We start from the raw sequence: 22,040 nt of genomic DNA, 5'->3' as shown, positions 1-22,040 counted from the left end.
CCCAAGTAAACCTACAGTTCTGAACCAACAAGATTATGTTTGCAGGATCTACTGTCATGCTTCCTGTGACAACGTGCAACACTGTGTAATTAAAACAAATGGATAAGTTAGCTTTACGCTAATTTAGGCAGCACAGTTCACTTACCTGTTAACATGGTAACTTCAGCATCCCTTTTAAAATCTTAGCTCCTTCCACCTGGAAAAGGCCTTCCCTTATGATTATCCTAGTTTTTAAATGTATCTGGTTTTCTGTCTAAGTTGTCTTTTCGCTTTCATGGTGATGCTGTTGAATATGCATGGTCCTGCATCGCGCAAACGGGTGACCAGCCTTATGGATAAACTTATGAAAATTTACCTGATTATTAGTGGAGGTACTGATGCTCCAATAATAACACATATTTAAATGCAGTCATCCATTTCAGGCAGTAAAAAAGAGAGATTGTTACACAATGTCACTTTAACAATAGCAAGATAGAAAGGGATTAAAAATGCTCTAAACCCGAATAAAACCAAAAATTAAGTCTATAAAATAAATTCAAGTTTTAAACCTGAAGCACCGCTACATAAATCAGTCTTGGTATGTTATCAAATTCAACTTATATACAGTTAGGCACACACAGTAGATGAGGTATGTGTGGATTAAATTTAGAGAGGGATCTAATATAGTGCAACATTTTCAAAGGAAAAAACATCATGTTATGTTATATCCCACTTTTTAATCAAGGGGGAAGAGTGGAAACTTTGTGAATGTGTGACTAATTTTCCCTTCTAAATAGAAAAAGAAAAAACAGATAGCCAGGTATGTTGCTTTTTCGAAAAAAGAGTTGCTAGAGGTATCTGAAAAGTCACAGAATATTATGTCTGCACATGCTTTAAATTTCTTAAAGCAACAAAAATATCAGATATATATTTTATCCATACCACTCAGATGTCATGTATTTAAAATGTCCCCTAATTTAACGTGATAAAACTAATAGCTTTTAAACAAAGCCATGAAATAGAATCAATCCTATAGAAATAGAAGCAATTCTCCTGGTTGTATCATATTCTCCTCGGTCTTGTTAGGTGTGGTCTGACTTCTAAATATATTTACATTTTTCTCTTTTTAAAGTGTGAGGTGCATACCATTGAACAATCAGTTTAACAAAATCATTGCTGAGTGAACTTTTTAAGTAGATTTCTGAAATTTCATTCAAACTTTCTTCTTAAGAAAACATGTTTTGTTGAAAAGTCTCTTTATTCAAAGCTATTGAATTCAAACCTGTTGAATGATATTTAGGGTGACAATTTTAACCTGCCTACTACTTATTTTGGACTCTTTGTTTGTGCCAGTGGTCTGCTAGAGGGGACATGTCAATAGTAATTCATGGATTTGTATGTGTGGGCTAAAAGCACTTCTTGCAGTAAACAGAGGCTGACAGTTGTAGCTCGACAGGCATTTAATGAAGCTTGTGCTGTGATGTGTGTGCAGATTGTAAACAGTGGCTGGTACAAATACATTTGTGTCTCTCTCCATTTCAGGGCCCGGCTGGTCTGAAGGGAGGAGAGGGGCCCCAGGGTCCACCTGGTCCTGTTGTAAGTACACTCATTTCCTGACAATATTGTGTTTTAATCTTTGTTGATACCTGTAAACAGTTGCTTTTTACACAAGTACAAATTGCTTCAAAGTTAAAGGTTGAGATTAAAAACTTTCTTTCGGATTAGTTTCCTGATATGGTCTCAAAGATCAAAGTGTGTTTTAATCAATCAGCTTTAAGTTCTTAAGTTTTCAACCAAATCTTTTAAGATTTTAAAATAAGAATAATTGAACTGTATAGAGCATTTCTAGTCTTACTTAGGCCAAAAAAAATTATGCAACAATTTTTTGCATTTACATAATCATATTTAGTTACTTGAACATAATTGTTTTATGTCCAACCATGCTAACATGAGAAAATAATGTTAAAGTAACTAAATATGATTAGGTAGATGCCAAAATCTGCTGCATTATTTTTTTCAGTGATACGTACAGTACTTGCCATTAAAGATGTTGCTCAATGCATTGTCAACAAGTGGGTATGAGAGCCTGAACTCAAATTCACATTCTTCTAAATGTAAATTAACCGCTCTTACCACTGAGCCAGAGGCACCCAGTGAGCCGACATCCCACAGAGTGCAATAAACTATCACTCCCAAATGGAAGGAGTATGACAAGAGTGTAACAGTAGGAGAGCAATAGCCGAGGAAGCAGCCAGAAGTCCATGCTAACTCTGGTTAAACTACAAAGATCTACAGATCAGTGTTCTGAATATCTATTGACATGCAAAATAGGTAAGCTATGGTTAAATAAAGTCCATAAAGCTTGCTAAAAGTCATATGCTTTAGACCAGTGATTCCCAACCGTGGTACTCGTATCCCTAGTGGTCCTTGAGTGCATTGCAAGGGGGTACATGAAAATATTTTATTTGTTAGGTAGTAAAATAAAATGGGGATCTTCTCAACTTTCTGAGGAACCAGCTATAAAAATACAATCCTTTTTCAAACAGAAAATATGTTTTTCTTATATTTTTGAGTTCACCTTTAGCTTTAACACACAAAACCAAGCAGAGGAACAGACTGAATTTAGAGAACAGCCTAGAATCAGCTTTTTTTCCCCATATCTGAGCTCATCAAAGGAGGCTCAGGTGCCATGAATTGAAAACCATGTAAAACAACTGGAGTGAGTGTGACTATAATTTTTGTTCAGCATTTTTTTCCCCAATTCCTCAAGGTTAAATGTGATTATATGGGAGTTACTCAGATAAACTCCAGTTTTATAAAGGAAGATTTATAGCGTGCCTTAATTTTGCATTGATTTTGATTCCCTACTAACATCTTGGTAACATATTTATATTGTTTTTAATTTGAGTTGGACATATAGCATGCCAAAGAATTAAATGATCAAGTTAAAATAATTGATTTTTGTACATTACACTACATTCCATACTTTTGACTGGGGGCGGGGTTAATTATGGTAAGAAAAAATGCCCAAAGAAACCACTGCTCTACACAACAACCATTTTGAAGAATGTGCAGAGCAACATTTAAGATTTTAGCATGGTTGGACAAAGGACATTTTGCACACCACATTGAACAACCTATACCCACTGTGCAGTATGGTGGCAGCATTGTGCTGTGGAGATGTCTATTCTCACGATAGACAGGAAATCTGTTTATTGGGAAACGAATGAAGCTCAATACAGAGCAATCCTGGAGGATAGCCTGTTAGATGCTGTTCCAGCAACAAATCAATTTGAAGTTTGTGGTTGTAACTTATAAAAAGGTGAAAAGGTACAAGGGCTGTAAATACTCTGGCAAGGTACTTTGTGTAATTCTCATATAAATCACTGGTGCAGCGGTTGAGAACAGCATAAACATTTTTGAAATGCACTCAGTGATTTTTTTATGATTAACTTAAGAGGTTATTAAATGTACTGCAGTATTATTCTATGTATTCAGCAGCTCTTGCTCGAGCCATATATGCCATACATCCAAACTCATTAGCTTATATCCTCTTTAAAAGATCTAATATTTGTCTTGCAAAACCGTAGCATATTTCAGCAGGACTGTTTTCTCTCCCGACACACAAAATAACAATGCAAGCAAACAAATTTAGTCTCAGTGAAAGCAAGCAGCCATGAAGCATCCATATGCTGAGACAAAATATGGAATTAGCAAGGGAGTTCCTCAAGCACATTCATCCTGGGAAAGTATACATCCTCTTTTCTTTTTCAAATTTTCAAATGTAAATTTTTCCTTTTTTTTGTCAGGTTAGGTTGTTTTCTTTAATTCCTGGAAAATTACCCTTTTTTTGCTACGATAAATACGATATTTAATAAATGGATGGATGGATAACACTTAATATCTATGATTTTACTTTCTATGTTTTAATGAACACTCTATAAAACCATACAGCAAGCAAAATTTTAATTTTGTGAAGTATAAAATACTAATTTTAATTATGGCCAGAGGTATTTTGCATATATAGACCCATCCTGTGAAAAATACAAAAGGTTGGTAGAACCAAGAGAAGCGTGTTAGCCATTATGTTTATGGATGAATGTGAACACTGACTTCCTGTATCTTCAGTAAATACAGCCGTCTGTTTGAGTTAAAAACAGCTTTCTCAGCTGCAGACACGCGCCCCTTAGAGCTACCAAGGCGTCCGCCCCCGGACAGCAAATAATGCCAACTGCATTATAAAAGAGCAGCAGCGTTTCATTAGAACTTAAAAGGCGCCTGTTATTGTGTGTTGCCTCTGCTGTTTTCTCACTTTCCTTTAAAGGGTTTGTTTATGTGTGCATTGATCCATTAGTGGAAGAACTCAGCGGGGTCTGCCAGGATCTTAATGGCAAAAGCTGTTGTTCAGTAAAACCAAGGCTTTATTTAATACAGTATTTTTTTTGTTGTCATGTCTTTCGTGATTGAAGGGTTCTCCTGGTGAAAGAGGTCAGGCTGGTCCAGCTGGCCCAATTGGGTTGTCTGGTAGACCTGGTCCTCAGGGTCCTCCAGGTCCTGCTGGGGAGAAAGGAGCTCCTGTGAGTATTTTCTTATTGAATTGATTGTAAACCAATGACCTTTAGCATCCGATTTTTTTAATACAAACATATTTTTTCTTCCAGGGCGAGAAAGGACCTCAAGGTCCAGCTGGCCGTGATGGTGTCCAAGGTCCTGTTGGTCTCCCTGGGCCCGCTGGACCCCAGGGCCCACCCGGAGAGGATGGTGACAAGGTTAGTATGCAACATCCACCTCTCTGACCTCATCGTCTTAGATGTTTCACATGCAGCCCCTTTCAATTAAAAGACATATCATTCAGTCTTTATAACCAAGTCAAAATCACAATGAATAGATATAAAACGGAAACACTGAGTTCCTCTTCTTGTGTTCTCTCAAGCTCCAAATCAGCTGTGGCTTTACAGGTTTCATGTGCTCAAACTGAGGCATGAAAAATGAACTTCTCCTTGACTTTAACGACTATATCCAAACGTATCGGCTTTTTACGTCTGCGCTTTAGGGTTGTTTCTGATTTTGTTGACATTGAAAAAGGAGAAAAGTGGATGTGACATGGTGTTTCTGTGTGTGTTTCTCTTTTCTAGGGAGAGGCTGGAGAACCAGGACAAAAAGGAAGCAAGGGTGATAAGGGAGAGCAGGTGGGTTATGATAAGCACATGAATCCATATCTCTTTATACGATGCTGGCGGTGTGTTTCTATTGGATTACTCCTCCTGGAACAGAATAAATCAAATTACTGTAAGAATTATGCTTTGACAGTTCAAATTTCAATCAAATCTATCTTTGTTATTATGTTGTGTAGTAAAAAGACATCTCTCATTGCAAAAAAATCATTCATCATAAAAAAAAAAAACACAAATAAGATTGAGATGAAATCATCCATGAGATTTCTCAACTTTTCTCACTTTCCTCTCATAGATACTATTTGGTTTTTCTTGCTATAATAAATTGTGTTTTTTACTCCCTTAATTTTTACGTTATTTTTCAGGGTCCTCCTGGACCAGCTGGAATCCAAGGTCCTATTGGGGCTCCTGGTCCTGCTGTAAGTACATATAGAATTATCATATCACACATAAAAAAAATGGAAAATGAAATTTGCTTTTGACATCAGTTTAACTGATCCATGATATTTGCTGCTTTCTGGAGGTGATTTTCCTATTTCTGTTTTAATTTGCATGATAACGAATGAGACAATGGTAAAAAATAAAAAAGGTAAAAAAAATGCTACGCAAGTTTCAATTGAAACAAAAAAAGAAATATTTATTTGCAAATTCAATCGAAACATTTACAACAGATATTAAATGAAGGGAACATACCTATGTGCATCATGTTAATTCAAGGAATGGATGCTGGATGCATTAATGTACCGGAAAACAAAAATATGCATGTATTGTCCAATGTTTCGATCTCTTTCTAATAAAGACTGACTGAGCAAAAGGTTGATAAAGAAATAACTATGGTACATATCTTCAGATGGTTACAGCTTCAATCTAGGTGTTGTTTCTCAGGGATCTGATGGAGAGCCTGGTCCCAGAGGTCAACAGGGGATGTTTGGACAGAAGGGAGATGAGGGTTCAAGAGGTTTCCCTGGACCCCCTGGTCCCATTGGTCTGCAGGTTGGTGCCATACTTAGCCGTAATAACATACAGCATCAGCATTATTGATGAATCATCTTTGCATTGAGATGACTCACTGTTCAGGTTGAAACACTCACTGTTCAGGCTATAGTTGTACAGTACAGGTTCAGAGCAGAAGTTGACTTTCTTTGTATTTACATAACACACAAACCCTTTTGGACGAGTCCGAATACAGCATTCAATCCCTCATTCAGTCCTCATTATTGTATTTATCTTATTTTATTTATTTGAGATGGGATAGTGCCTATTAAATGAATTCCAAAGTTCACATGTAAATATGCCATAGCGACCAATTTCTATAAATTTAAATCACACTAGGGTAACAAGCTAGCAAAAGTTTTAAATATATCCTGTCTAGAGGAAAAAAAATGTTGTATCCCTTTCATCCCATCAAAGTTAATTTTTGAAGTTCTGTGCCATTATGCTGTCAGGCAGTCCTTTGCTTCAGTCAAATGGAGCCTTTTTTTGAACAATTATATTCACCATTATATTTTGTCAACTTTAGACTCTAATAAGAGACTGTCTCTGTCCTGCAGCAGCGTTTGGTCTGAGTCACAATCTGGTGATAATGCTTCCACACATCTCTGCCCCTCCTGAAAAATAAGAGATTCAGAGGTGGCATTTGGATCCTTTCATAGGTCATAGTCGTAACTTCAAGACATTTTCTGTTCACCTATTTAAAACTCAACAGATGTGAGTCAATGTGAAGGGATCTGAACCAACAAAACAAATTTATATTTAAGAATCAGCTTGAATATGTTGCCGTTTTTATATGTTTTTAATCTCATAACTGGCTCCACCTCTTTAAGCTGCTTTAGCCACACATACTAACTTACCGATTCACCTGGGATTATGCTCACTTATGAGTTGGGGATCATCCTGTAACCAATGTCTTGCAGGCTTGCAGTTGACTCGCCTTACCTACTGTTGGTGGGATTGATAGAAGTTCATCTTGTCAGCGTGCCCTAGGCCAGCTGTGGATACAATGTAGCTTACCACCATCAGCGTGTAAATGTCAGCAAATAAATGGAAATGGATTGTACTGTGAAGCACTTTGCACTCCTCTGGAATAATAAAGCACTATATAAGTTAAAACTAGGGAACTAAGAGGAGTCAAATTTCTGCTTCTTGTTAAGCGGATCGGTAGCTGTGTGCAGCAATAGGTAGGGTAGGGGCAGTGATATAATGTATTTGCCCACAGATAAGATGAGGTTTTTTTGTTGTTGTTAAAAACGATTTAAAAACGTGGCATCGTCTTATAATCAGGGGCTAACCAATTATAGAGGCTGACAGTTGTCTAGGGTCGCTACAGAAATGCAACAGCAGAGGGCGCCAATTATTTTGTAAAGCCGTCATCTTTCTACCACAACAGAGACAAAGTGACAAGAATGCAACAAATGGAGAGTCTCTGCCCAGAGCAGAGTGGATCAAAAGTCAGACAAGTTTGCAGACATTTGAGGCAGAGTTATGATGCATATTTAAATATTTTTATTTTAAAATAATGGTGTTCAACGTAGTGGAGGCATGAAAAAAACTTTTAGGCAGCAAAGAAGTATGGAGTTACAAAGTGCGATGTCAGAAGATGGCACATTCGAAAAAAACAGAAAAATGCAAACAGCAAAAGAAAATCTTATCAAAACACTGCAGCACTGCAGGGTGAGGGTAGGAGTGACATAGAGTGCAGCAAGGCGGGACCTCTGTGAGTAAAAGCCCCATGCAGATTCAAGTTCAGATCGCATTCGAGTTGTTGCAAGATTTCAATTTAATTTATCAGTAGCCTACTGTGTTTTTTGTTTTTCACTTTTTTATTGTTTAATTGCACAAATCTTTAAATGCCATAATATTTCAATGAAGTTTTTAGCACTTTAATATGAAATAGTTTTTTATATCAAATAAATTTGGTTTATCAGTCTGTTTCTTTTTGGTTTTTTGTTTTGTTCCTAAAAGTTGGTCCTGGAAAGAGGGGTTTGTCTTATAATAAAGGTCGTCCTATATTCTTGTCAGTATGGTACTACTATATGCATCAAACGTTTTGGTTAGTTTTTCACTACATCAGGAATCTATTCAAAAGGTCTTAACAACATGATGTAAATGATAAGATTTATCATGCAATGCAGTCCAATATGCAGCAACAAGAAAAAACAAGAACTGCAATTCTGAAACCATGACAGCCATAGCTGGCTAAATAAATGAGGAGAATCAGAATCAATTCATTACCTGCGCGGACTCCTTGTAGCGACATTGACTTTCATCCTCCACCATGCCCTGGCACAGTTTAATTGGATCTGTGGGGCATGATGTGGTGACCTGAGATGATTACAACCTCTCACCTCATTTCAGAGACCACCTCCAAAACCCACATTAGCAGCTGCATCACATGTGCAATGCTCTGTGAAACCAATGCAACGTTTCAATGCCATTCAAAAATACATCCTATTCTTCTGCCACATGGTTCTCATGAAGCCTCTATGAGTCTTAATTATGTTTTTTTTGGTCCTCAATAGACAGCACAAGGCAGGCAGCCTTTCCCATGGTTGCATTCAATTTATGTGTAATTATCTATTTATTAGTAATCAACTTCTAAAACCTAACACTTTAGAAGTTTACAGCAGAGATCAGGGTCATTGTCTTCATGAAATTACACACACTGCTGCTCATCATTCCTTGGTGCTATTCTTTCTCAGCAGGATCGTATTCGATGGACTTTTAATTGGAAGTAATTCACTTCCCATCACAATCCCATTAATTGCATGAACTGACCTACTCTAACAGTCTGTTCCTCATCAAGCTCATTTACCGGGCTGCATAATTAGCACCACTGCAACCGATTTTAGCATTAGGGGAGACCTTTACACAAATGATGCTTCTCAGCATGGGGTGGGGCAGACAAGCAGCAATCAGCCAGGGACAATGCTTTTCAAAAAAAAGTATGAAGAATGGAGATACAGACAATTAGATGGAGAGCCATATTTATACCCAAACACAAAACTTGTACTGATTGGCAGTCGGTAAGTTCCTTGAGCAGAAACTTCTTTTATGCCTCCTCTTATTTAATTTTTTTTTTTACAACCTTACACCTTTTATTGATGACAAAGCGGCCCCAGATCAAGAGGAAACACACAAAAAGCAAACCGCAGCAGTTTAATCACACCAATTACCGACAGAAATGTCAGGGATCAAACACACGTAAGGTCTCCAACATGCTGCTCATTTGCTGTGCATGAGCGAGCCAGATTAATTTCTGCACCTTGGAGTCAACATATACAGGTTATTGACAGGAAAAATTAAAACCAACACAAGCTGTTTGTTTCCTTGGGTGCAGAAATGGCAGCTGAACCGTAGAAGTCCTGTACTCGTTTATAGGATATCTGAGGCACCTCTTATTCTAAAACACGGTTTAATTTAGTAAACTTATTCTTAACCTTGCACTGTTGATTACTTTTTTTTTTTTTTATAATTCAATAAACATGTAATTGGGTGCAGCAGTGGGTAAAACATGAATTCTTATTCATTCTCGCTGATTAATTTATGCCTAGTCTGACACAGAGAATCAGGACAATGTATTCCTGCGGTCAAATTAAATCTCAGTAGCTGTATAGTTAATGATGCAAACAAATGAAAAGCTTCTTCATGCAACAGCTCATCAGTGTTGTTCATCAGATGCTATCAGTCATGGACTGTTCTAAATTTATGGCAAATTTTCAATGTTTTCTTCAAAAACTATGATATATATACTGTAAAGATTAATATGTATTCTGCTGACATTGATTATTTACAGTACTTAAAGTGCAGAAGACATGTCTGCAACATGTGTGCCAGAGGAACTATTTAATATAAAGAGAAAGTGGATAGAAAGTCAATAGATTGTAAATTTTTTTTGCATCTTAAGTAGACATTAGCCTAGCGAGCATGTCTAACTTGACTCAAATTTAATGTAAATCCTTTCTTGAACCCTAAAATTTTTAGCTAGTTGTGTACATTTTCAAATCCCGCCTGTTTAATGACAGAAGGTTAAAAGCTTTAAAGAATAAAGTAAAACAATGTTTAGCCTTCCTGTTTGGTGCTGAAACTCTTGCTCTCTCTCAATATGTCAAGATGTTGCAGAAAACACATTCTCCTTTTTAAACAAGTTGCTTTATATTACTTTAAAACTTAAAAATGTTTTTCATTTGTCTTAATCCTTAATCACTATAATGGAGTCAACTTGACCTGATAGTGTTTATAAAATGGTATATGCACTGGTAGGAAGAAGTTTTGATTTTCAGTTTCAAAAACAACCAATCAGTAACAATTCAGCTTAAAATTGTCCAGTTATAATTATCATGTTAATTCTTTTTTTTTCAAATCGTGATTATATTTTTAGTTTTCTATCATTTTTGTTATGTAAAAACATGTTTGATCATTGTTTTTCGTCTCTAGGGACTTCCTGGTCCTCCGGGCGAAAAGGGAGAAAATGGCGATGTTGGGCCCATGGTGAGAAAAATACCTGCTTTTTATCCATTAAACTTTATATCCATCACAGCAACATAACGCTTTACTGTTTTTTGCAGGGTCCTCCTGGTCCTCCTGGTCCCAGAGGTCCTCAAGGCCCCAGTGGAGCTGATGTACGTATTTCTTATGAAGATAAATCATATTGTGAGACTTGCCTTTTTAAATGATCTACTGCACTCAATTTTATAACAAAATACATGATTTAGGATTTCCCCAGCTTTTCTCAAATATTTCATTTAATCACCTAAAAATTTTAGCTGTTTTCCTTTTAAAATATTTTAAAGAATTCTGGTGGTGTCTTTCATCTGTTCCATCTCTTGTAGTTTGGTTGGAAGAACTTGAATGTTTGAACATGTATGTAAAAGAACTACAAGGATCATGGTGTAGTGCAATAAAAAAATAAGAATATTCATCAACATTTACATCAAACCTACATAATAAGTATGCACAAGAAACCGATGTTTTCTTAACTCAAGAAAATGAAATAAGTTCTAGTTCCCCATTCCACTTCAATCTCTTTCATTACGGCAGTGTGGGTTTCTAATGAGGTTGTTTTAAAGTAAAGTTTTTTAATTAGATAGCTAAAACCAATGAATCTGGTGATAAACTATGTTAAAGATATTAAAGTCAATCACAATTGTTTAAAAGCAATGAGCACATACGCCAAAAAAAAGCTGTGGGTGGAAAAAGTTATGTTTAACCTAAGTTAATAAGGAGTGAATTATTAGATTAGTTTCCATTGTTGATTTTTGTCTGAAATGATAAAGTGATTATTGAAATAATCATCAAGTAATTAAATCATTTATTGAAGTTTTCAGAATCTAAAACATGACATTTGCTGAAACAATAGCATACTTAGTAGCAACTATGTATGCTATTCTTTCACCAAACTAAGTATAATATAAATTTCATCTAGAGTATTAGGTCTGTCTGTCTGTCTGTCTGTCTGTCTGTCTGTCTGTCTGTCTGTCTGTCTGTCTGTCTATCTATCTATCTATCTATCTATCTATCTATCTATCTATCTATCTATCTATCTAGAGTATCCCCATTTTGTAAAAAAAAAAACTCCTTCAAAGCATCATTTGTTGTTTGATTATTCATATATATATATATATATATATATATATATATATATATATATATATAAATATTAATCTAAATTACCATTTTATATTTTTACTGTTTACAATTCATTGTAAATGTGCTATTATTATTCTTTCTTGTTTCAACTTGCTTTTTTATAGAGAAAAAGTAAAAACATTCCTTTAATAGCTTAGATTGTTCTGTTAATTAAAAAAATTATTGATAGATACATATATCACAAAAAAAAAATCAATGGCTGCTGCACAATTAAATCCAATAAGCCTAAAAATAGTTTTAAATTGTTTTTACTGAATCTTGCATTAACTCTAGTCATAAGCTGTTCGATGGATAAGGGATATAGTGTATATAAATATATTGATAAGGATACGGGACAGGGAATAATGACTTATCTTTTTCTCTTTTCGTTCCTGTAGGGTCCACAAGGTCCTCCAGGTGGTGTGGGCCCCGTAGGATCAGTAGGAGAGAAGGTAAGACCCCCAGCAGGCTCTATAGGGTGTTTTACCAGAACAATGTCATGATTGTAAAATGGAGATGACATCTAAATATCATCTGAAAAAAGAAAAGTATTTTTATTAGTGTTTTAGAGAAAATTCCTTTATGTGTCATGCAGTTCAGCAAAACTGACATAACTCTTAAAAACATGGATATACTGAACAATATTAAATGCTCTAATGCTTATATATGTCATTCAAATCAGTAACAGAAAGAAACTGCAAACAATTTCCCTCCGAAGTTTGGAAATCTCTCCATGCGTCAGCTTGAAGGTTTACCAGTTCAGACACTGACATTTATAAATCCACAGGGTGAACAAGGTGAGGCTGGAAACCCAGGACCACCCGGAGAGCCTGGAACTGGGGTAAGAAAACATTGAAAGCATTGCTTTACATTTTCCTGCAGATTTTTGATTCAAAGTTGTCATCGCTCTGACTAGTCTAACATATACATAGCTCTGTTGTCGTTTTATTTCCCGCAGAATGAACGTGCTGGGTATCTCAGATAGTATATTCTGCATAGCTTGAGGGCAGATATGAAACAGCATCCGATCTAATGAGAGGACTGCTGCTGTGCGTCCATCACAATAGAAGTAATTGCTATTCACATTTAGACTGTTGGCTCTTCTCAGCGTGGCTTCACTGCTTTGCACGGCAGGAGGACATGTCCTGCCAAATTGAGTCTCCTTTCAGACTCTTAAGGCGGAATTACAAGGACGAGTTGTGTGATGGTTCTGATTTGAAGGTGTTTGCTCAGAAAAAATTAATTAAAACTCCCATTTCTGAGTACACATTACTGTTCTACTGAATTCAGCTAATGTTGATTTAAAAGGATTTGTTTATTTTGGTTTGCGTTTGTTGTTTATATGCAGAAGCTTCCGAAAAACATTAATCGTTAAATTAACTGTACTCCCTTATGACTAAAAAGGTTGAATGGGACTTGTAGAAAGTCAAAGCTTTAGAAAGTTGAAAGTTCAAACATTACTGTTCTGTTCTTTAGAACAGAGAAATACCAAAAAAAAATGAAATAATGAAGGTAACCAGAATAAGAGCAGTAACGATGTCAATATATGAATGCTACTTAGCTGATATGCAGAGTAAAATCAACAAAAAGGCTGCAAAATACCCCTTTAAACTGAGTGTATTGTTTTATTTACTGGCCTTAAAAGCTAGAGGGTTAGTTAAATTAGAAAATGTCTTTAGTTCTGGTAGAGCGCTGCTCTATAGCGGAGAATAGCTGACTGACACAAAGCTGATGCAGCAATTAATGATTCTTGGAGCGATCTCCATTAGATGTGCCATCAGATCACAAGTGAGTGAATGTGAGTGTTTTTATGGCTTTAATGAAAGGGAAAAAAGGTGCAAAACTCTGTTGGTGCCACAAAGACTTCCAGCTCATAAAAAGAAAGCAGAAGATCAGGTTATGTGTTTAAATCATGTTTCTTTATATTTCCATTAGGTAGATTTATAAAAAAAAAGAAAAAAAAGTGAGTTCATAACTATCCAGAGGCTCAGCTCCATCATTTCAAAGAGCACATAAAGACGTCTGGACCTTTCATCTTATTTCACATCAGCAGTGTTGACCATCCAGGGTTGGTGCCCTTTGTTAAGCAATCCAAGATCTTCTTTAGATCCAATATGTGCCAGTAGTCTCTGGCTGCACAACTGCTTTCCCTCAACTCAGTTTGATGTAGACAGAAAAGAAAAAAAAACCCTCAGCTTCTTTTGATGTTGATATAAGAAACGCTCCTCCATTCCACCATCACTGTAGGGACCTAAAGGTGAGAGAGGAGAAAAGGGAGAAGCAGGACCCCCTGGAGCTGCTGGACCTGCTGGCGCCAAAGGACCCCCTGGAGATGATGGTCCGAAGGGCAACCCTGTAAGTCTGACTAATATGCTGTGAAAACCTGTAAAACTCTATCTACTTATGGCTAGTCACAACCTGCTTTAAAAAAGAAAAAAACTCTTGCAGAGCCCAAAGTTGGGTCATTTTACCCGATCCTATATTCAAGAGCTAAAAAGCCTTTTTATTGAGGAAGATTAGATTTTATGCCTGCACAGTAATGGGATGCAATGAGGTCTGCTCTCTTGGATTTGCAACATCATCATTAAGTTCATTAAATTACCTTCACAGGTTGTATGTAACCAAGGACTAAATCACTGTCCAAATTACCTCCCACATTCCAAATTCCATTTCTAAGCTTATTATTTCTCTGCCGCTTTTTCTAAGATGTTCTTCTCACATTTTTATTTTGTGTCTAATTTATCTCTATTACAGGGACCTGTTGGCTTCCCTGGAGACCCAGGCCCCCCTGGAGAGCCAGGTGTTGCTGTAAGTAAGAATGAATATCCCCGGCTTTGTTTTAGCAGATAAAATTATTCTTTTTTTTGTGACTCATGCTAAGATTGTATACTAATTGGAACAAATGAAGGCTTTTTTATCCTTTCCATTTAGCTTTATTTAATCTGCACATACATGTTTTACAGGGTACTGATGGAGAACCAGGAGAGAAAGGAGAGGATGGTGAGCCTGGTCAACCAGTAAGTTGTCGATGATTTATTTAATTTAGAATGCATGTATTTTAATGATCTATATTTTACTTACAACCATAATAAGCATATACTAGAGTAAAATCATCTTTTCATTTGTTTCTTCTTTGTGGCTTATTCTGTAATATAGAGCCAGTTATAGTTTTACTTCCAATAAATATTTCAAAACACACTGATTGTGCAAAAGTTTAACCTAAGATGTGTAGTCAATATTCTTTAAAATAGAGTAAAAAAAATGTACTTTGAAGATTATTCATTAATAATCTTAAAATAAAAATTAAGATTAATGCAGCTACTCTGTGATAAAACAACAAATCAAAGCCCCTTGTACACAAGCTTGGAATGAAACCGATAGAATTAAAAGGAAAAAAAGAATTTCTATTGTTTTCACATATTTGTTTGTGTTTCTGAAGCTTGATTCTAGCTTAGATGTAAGGGCTATTTGAAATTATCCTCAAATACAATTAAGTTTTCTTCTTTGTAATTACAACTAATAAAAAAAGACAGGAAGAGAAATGACAGGTTTAAACAATATGGCGGGTGATTTCAGTTAGTATTTTTAAATAGAACTCATCAAGTTTAAAAACTTAAGGCTGTTTCATCCCTGATTTTAAAAAGTAAAAAAAAATAATAATAAAAAAAATGACCTGATTTGTATTTAAGGTATGAAATTCTGTTTAAATTTAAAATGGTGGTATGTAAACATTTCAAATGGCGACCAAAGGATTGTTGGCCTAAACTGCTTCCTAATCAGGAAGGTTAGCATGAACATTTGACTTTAACGTTAACATAGCGACTAAACAAGCTAAACCTGAATATAAACTCAAAGTAAATTCCGAAAGGGGGTATTTAATGCTTTACTGACGACTGCAGTTAAGATACGCTGTTATATTTTGTGTTTAGTGCTTAACTATATTTCGGTCAGGAAGCTCAACTTGCTTGAAAGTGAGACTTTAGCATTACCGTATTATTTAAACGTCCTAAAGCGGGGTACAAACATGAAATCTTGCTCCAACAAAAAAAAAACCTAATTACCTCTTATAACCATTCTTACAGGACTGCTGCTAAAGCATTACATATATTTATTGATGAATATTATTTTAGAATATGTCAATAATGAAATGTCGGCGATAGTGTCCTTTTATGGATGCACAGTTAATGAGATACATGAAAATTAACTGAAGCAAAATCTTCAAGTAAATTCTAAATTGTTAGAGTGAAATTTGTTATCTAAACAGACTGTTGTCAAACATTTCAATTAGAACAATGTAGTTGGTTGAAATAATAGTGATTCTGTTTAATTTCTCCAAATATTCCCTATATTTTGCTATGTAAAAAAATAAACAGTGTAGTCAATTTGTGACCTAGATAAATCTAAAACAGATGCTACAATCGGTTGCACTTCACTAGAAACGATAGCTGGAGGAAGAAGTATAGCCATTTATCAATGTATGAGTTACTCTTATTGACTGTGTCGAGGTTACTGAGCCGTTACTGTCCAGCAAGCTGTGTGATTTAATGACCCATTCCCTCCTCTCATCATTCTTGGTTCTGTTTCCAGGGACCCCCTGGTCCATCAGGAGAGGCTGGCCCACCTGGTCCACCTGGCAAGAGAGTAAGTCTTTGGCTGTTAGACCTAATTTCCCTCCAGTAGTTATTTGGGTGCACTGATTGTTTTCTTCTCACAGTCCAATTTCAGGTAGATAATGCTCCTGTTGTTTAATTGTTTTTTATTTAAAAAAATTCTACTGCCCTTGTCATTTTTTATATAAAAAGAGGATTTTTATTACATGCCTGTGGGCATTTTTATGCTGCCAGTGGTCAAATATTGCTTCACCTGGCAGCAACTCCTCCTCAACAACCCAATTTTGGCTCTAAAGCTGGAGAGATTCATTCTCATTAAAGGCAGAGAGGCAAAAACAAAGTGGGTGATTTACAGGGTCAAGGTGTTACGCTATCTGTGAAGTAAAGCCTTTTTAAAGCCTACGAAGAAATGAATGTCAGGATGTGAAAATCATGAATCATTTTTCCCCCTTGGAAAGAAATTGAAAGGCTTACTAAAAGAAAAAAAAGACAAAAAGCTGAAAAAAAAAAATAGAGCTCTGGGTTCCAGTTTATGTTCTTGTGTCCGTGAAAAAAAAAACAACAAAAGATGTGCAGCAAGTCTGACACATTATCGATCCACGGCTGCCTGACAGACAGCAGCTGCAAAACAGAAGCATAAGATGCATCTTGTAAAGTGCTTTAAAAGATTTGTAAGAAAAGAAAAAAAAAAAAAAGGTGGTAGATTCAACCGCTATTAAAACAAATAACGAAAGCTGTAATCATTGAATGTCTTCATCGTGATGCGGTTATCTTGTCATTTGACGTCTTGTTTCACTTGACACAGACACTGTCCCTTTTACTGCCTTTAATCATTTTTGACAAGCAGATCTTAAAATGTCAATAGAAACTCAGACAGATATGACTCGGCCCAATTAATACCCAAAAAAGCACAATGAAAACCAACGATTGAGGTTTTCTGACTGTTTTCTGACTGCCTACAGAAAACAGCATTAGATAAACGCCTTATAGCAGCATTTTTATATTTCATATTTAATTCTTTGTATATTTGTTTATAGTTATGTTCATTTTCACATCTGTAGATGAGACATTTGTAACAAAGCATGAAAGAAAAAGTGAAGACAAGTCAACCAAGAGTTGCAGGAAAGTTATTAAATTAGAAAGCATAAATCTGGACTCAAGCCTCAACGCACAACATAATAACCACCCACACATAAAGCTTTAATAGTGAAATCAATAGTATAAGTTTAGAAACTGAGAATTTTCAATTTAATTTGTTATGTGGGAAGGATAAAGTCAGGAGAAATACTGTCTTATAGCAATAGCAGGGAGACCTAACGGACCAGCACCCAACTGAGGAAATTAAAAGCTCTTTGTTAAAATATAATTCTGGCTTTTATTGTTAGGATAAAAATAAAGTTTTTTTACAAAGGCTAAATATTTTATTATTCACATAGATATTACAGTGTGTTCTGAATTTGAAGGGTACTGGGGTGCAACCAGAGATGGGAAGTAACGAAGTACAAATACTTTACTGTACTCAAGTAGATTTTTCTGATATTTTTACTTTACTTTACTACTTATTTTTATGGCGACTTTTTACTTCTACTCCTTACATTTTTACACAAATATCTGTACTTTCTACTCCTTACATTTTAAAAAATTGGCTTGTTACTTTAGTTTTGAATCATTTCAATGGAGTTACCGTTATTATTTTTCACGTCATCAATACCAAATTCAATCTAATTGGATGGGAATCTACGTTGCATTTGACGCACCACTACAAGATGAATCTACAGATTCGGCGGTATTCATTGGCGGCAAATCATTGCAGCTTGGTGGCGGTGGCGTTAGCATAGTAGTATGGACGACGAGATGATTGAAAATGAACACAACGGAGATCTAGTCCTATTGGCAGACATCCATTTAAAATGCAGGCAACGGCATGAAAAAAGTGGTTTCTACTTTTACTTTTATATTTTAAGTAAATTTACAAGCCTGTACTTTGTTACTTTTATTTGAGTAAAGAAGTTTAATCAGTACTTCCACTTTTACCAGAGTAATTTTAACACAAGTATCTGTACTTTTACTCAAGTACAGAAAGTGAGTACTTTTGCCATCTCTGGGTGCAACCATATACATCTGCAGATAGTTTAGTCACTAGACAACTTCAAATCCCACAAAGGGATAGCCTTAAACAAAGCAATGAACATAAGTTGCTGAAATTCTCACCATTTGACACAATCAGTCAGTTTTGTCCCCAAGATATTTTCAATTGCAGTGCAATTAAAATAACTGTTGAAAAAAAAATTTAACATGAAGACCCATTGTCAAACAAAATTGATCATTTCAATTATATTGATAAATATTAAAATTGTATTAATTCTTCCAAAAAAAAAAAACAAGCATCTATTAAAATTCAAAAATTTCTTTGAAACTGTAAACTTATCCCTGGTTTTCAGACATTGGGTCCATTTACATAAAAAAATGTAATGAACAAAACATTAATCTGAACAGTGTGTTGATTTATTTTAGACATCAATCCTTTTCTATTTCCCTCCATTTAGCATTTTTTGTTTGCTTTAAAAAAAAAGCTGGGGGAAAATCTGCTTTTTAGGGGAATCTGATGTGTTTATAACCCAGATGCAGAATAAAAGGTGTTTAAGCATATTGTATTAAGATCTGATATCTTTTAAATCACATCTCAGTTTATCTCACAGACCTTTACTATGTCTGTCGATCTTCATAAGGAAAGCGAATACAGAGATGCTACACCACCCAGGCAGCCTCAACAAATAAAAAACAAAATACTAAATCTGTTTTTTAGTGGTTTACTTTTCCCACGACAATAACAAAGCTGTGCTGCATTTTCAAACCACAGTCGATTGTTTTCGCAATGCTTCGGTTTATCATCATGGTATAGACATGTGCAGCACTGGAATGGCTGGAGGATTAAGGAAAGGAAAGGGCTATTTTGTAGTCAGTGAGAGGTGTTAGAAGGCTTAGGAAGGAAAGAGGGTCTAAAATGATCAGTACTCACCTCCAGGTCTGTCCTCTGAATGTGTAATTTCTTAGCAAGAGATCTTTTTAACCTTTTGAATCTTTTACTACATTCTTTATTTTGCTCATTTTAACAGTTTTTTAAGCATTTTTGTTGATTCTTGGTAAAGAAAATACAATAGCTGTCCACATTTTTCAATTTATTGCGTTGCTTTATTTATTAGAAATGTATTTCTGTTTTAGTGTTGATTAAAAGCTGAAGAGCTTTCTTGATTTAATCAGACATTAACTATTTTTACCGGGCTGTGAGACAGCACTGAACTTTTATCAGAAAAAGTGTTATCCAGTGAAAACCTAGATAATCAGCCTTTGAAGCACAAAGCAATGTAGAATTAACAAAAAGAGTGCTTGGAGAACCTTGACATGAGGAGTGCAGCCATACACCAACACCCTCTGCAGTCTAATATATCACTACTGAAATGGTTCTTTGTGCTGATGAAGAGCCGGCCTCTTCACCACCAGTAAGAGGTACAAATCAGGAGAAGATGAAAGCTCCAAGACCAGAGGAGAGATCGCATTATAAGCTCTCAGTCAACAACACTAAGGCCAGCGTGGGGCTGATCAGAGCAGAATCACGATGGAGGGCGGTTTGAAGATGGAGACTAGAGGTGGAGTTGAAAGGGATCCTTGTGGGTTGGAGAGAATCTGACCGGAGAGAAGATATGACCGAGCAAACGTTGGCGTGATTGAAGAAGGCTGTGTGTTCCATTTGAATCTCTCAGCATGATTGTTTGTTTCTGTGGGCAGACAAAGGAGACTCACTCAAACAGATCTTGACGTAGCAGAAGCGGCGCACGTTTGATGTCATTGGATTAGTTTCTGTGTTTGAAGAATGTTTCTGCTTTGCATTTATCAAACAGGACAAATAGTCACTAAGGAATCTAATGGAAAATAAAGTATAATACCAATAGTCTTAGGAGCTTAGAAGGCACAAAAAAAAAACTCTTGAATTAAAGATCCTTATTTTTGTGGGATGGAGGGGTGCGACATTAGCATTGAATAATTGATTTTTGTTTAGTTTGCTTAACAGGCAAATCTAGTATTCAAGTAAATGTTTAATGGTATTAATGTTTTAATATCTTATTTAATCTGAAAGAGAAGCTGAGGTAAAAAAGACTAAATATTAGGGAGATGGTCAGGAGGCCTTCAAGCTTATCAATAAATGGTCTACTACCATTGGAAAGGGAGAAAGCTGGTCATTTTCAACCTTTCACAATGTTTATTATTTTAAAAACATAACTGGCTTTTTCTATTAGACATAAAACTCTTCTTTTTTGATAAACAAAAATGATGTTTTATTTCTATCCTTTAGGGGCATCGATAATTACAAGCATATTTTTAGGTTTCTTTGTTTATAACAGGTTTCATGACTCAGAACAAAGGACCCAGTATTCAGGCAAGGCAGACAGTGTGATTATTCAAAAAGCATTTATTGAAACAATGGGCTGCTGATCTGCAGTAGCAGCGGCTAGGGCGCCTAAGGCAGGAAACTCTGCAGAGAGGAAAACACGGGTTACTGAACATGTAAATCTAACGGAGGAAGATTATGGATGTGAGTCGCTAACCTGGTTTACAAGTTTAGTCCATGCCCACAGAAGGAGGTATGATCCAGCCGGTGGGTTGCCAGCAAGATGTGGTTGGCGCCACCCAGAGTTTCCCGGATGCTGCAGCCCTGAGAATATGCAGGAGTCTGAAGCCAGGCCAGGCAAACAGATCAGAACAAGAGCAGGCAGGCTCAGAGGTCCAGGAGTCCGAAACCAGGCCAGGCAAACAGATCAGAACAGGAGCAGGCAGGATCAGAGGTCCAGGAGTCTGAAGCCAGGTCAGGCAAACAGATCAGAACAGGAGCAGGCAGGCTCAGAGGTCCAGGAGTCCGAAGATATATCAGCCAAACCGTTCAGACGGGAACAGGCAGGCTCAGTGGTTAAGAGGCAGAACAGGATCAGGTAATCAGAAAAACTCAGGTGGGCTAAAAACACTCTCACCACTGAGATCAGACTGGAAAAGTCAGGCTCAGTGGTTGAGAGACCAAACAGCTCAGAATCGAGAAATCAGAAACACCAAGGAACTCTAAAAACACTCTCACCACTGGCTAGAGAGAATAAGAATAATCTGGCCCTGATGACTGGATGCAAGCACCTTAAATAGAGACAGGAGCAGGTGGATCAGATGAGCAGTGATGAAAAACCGGGAAGAGTTAGACAGGTGAATGGATTTAGTAATTAAGCCAGTCAACAGCACCAAGATCATGATCCTTGAAGCCAAAGTATGCATTCGATTGAGACAATTTACCAACATTTCCATGATGCATTCATCAATTTATTGATAAATTGTTTTGTCCTAACAGAAAAATAGCCAGTTGCTTTAAATTAAAAAAAGTTATTTGTTCAGCCAAAGTGTAAGTTCTTTATTATGGATTAGGATTATTCTATTATTACAAACTGTATTGGAAATTGTTCTGCCAACAAAAGACATTCAGGTCTAATATTTGACCAAACTTGGACCAAATAATGGATAATTAAGCCTCCTTTCCTGCATTGTATCAGTTGGATCCAGGTTAAAGGTGCTTCAAACCATGATCTCACAGACCAATCTGTTGTTTTAAAGAAGATCT

At 36.1% G+C, this 22,040-nt stretch overlaps 1 protein-coding gene across 1 annotated transcript in view; it reads left to right on the top strand.

The window, feature by feature from the left end:
- col11a1 (collagen, type XI, alpha 1) overlaps positions 1-22,040 on the top strand; it is a 116,772-nt gene that overhangs the window by 81,275 nt on the left and 13,457 nt on the right. Inside the window, exons 45-53 of the mRNA XM_015374969.1 lie at positions 6,039-6,146; positions 10,587-10,640; positions 10,718-10,771; positions 12,176-12,229; positions 12,565-12,618; positions 14,025-14,132; positions 14,532-14,585; positions 14,741-14,794; positions 16,365-16,418. Of these exons, the coding sequence (XP_015230455.1) occupies positions 6,039-6,146; positions 10,587-10,640; positions 10,718-10,771; positions 12,176-12,229; positions 12,565-12,618; positions 14,025-14,132; positions 14,532-14,585; positions 14,741-14,794; positions 16,365-16,418 (594 nt within the window). The remainder of the gene's footprint in view (positions 1-6,038; positions 6,147-10,586; positions 10,641-10,717; positions 10,772-12,175; positions 12,230-12,564; positions 12,619-14,024; positions 14,133-14,531; positions 14,586-14,740; positions 14,795-16,364; positions 16,419-22,040) is intronic.

The sequence above is a fragment of the Cyprinodon variegatus genome, unplaced genomic scaffold, assembly GCF_000732505.1.
Source record: "Cyprinodon variegatus isolate N-32 unplaced genomic scaffold, C_variegatus-1.0 Scaffold111, whole genome shotgun sequence".
NCBI classification, from domain to species: Eukaryota; Metazoa; Chordata; class Actinopteri; order Cyprinodontiformes; family Cyprinodontidae; genus Cyprinodon; species Cyprinodon variegatus.
The sequence above is the reverse complement of the archived record's forward strand: the minus strand, read 5'-3'. Positions and strand labels throughout refer to the sequence as shown.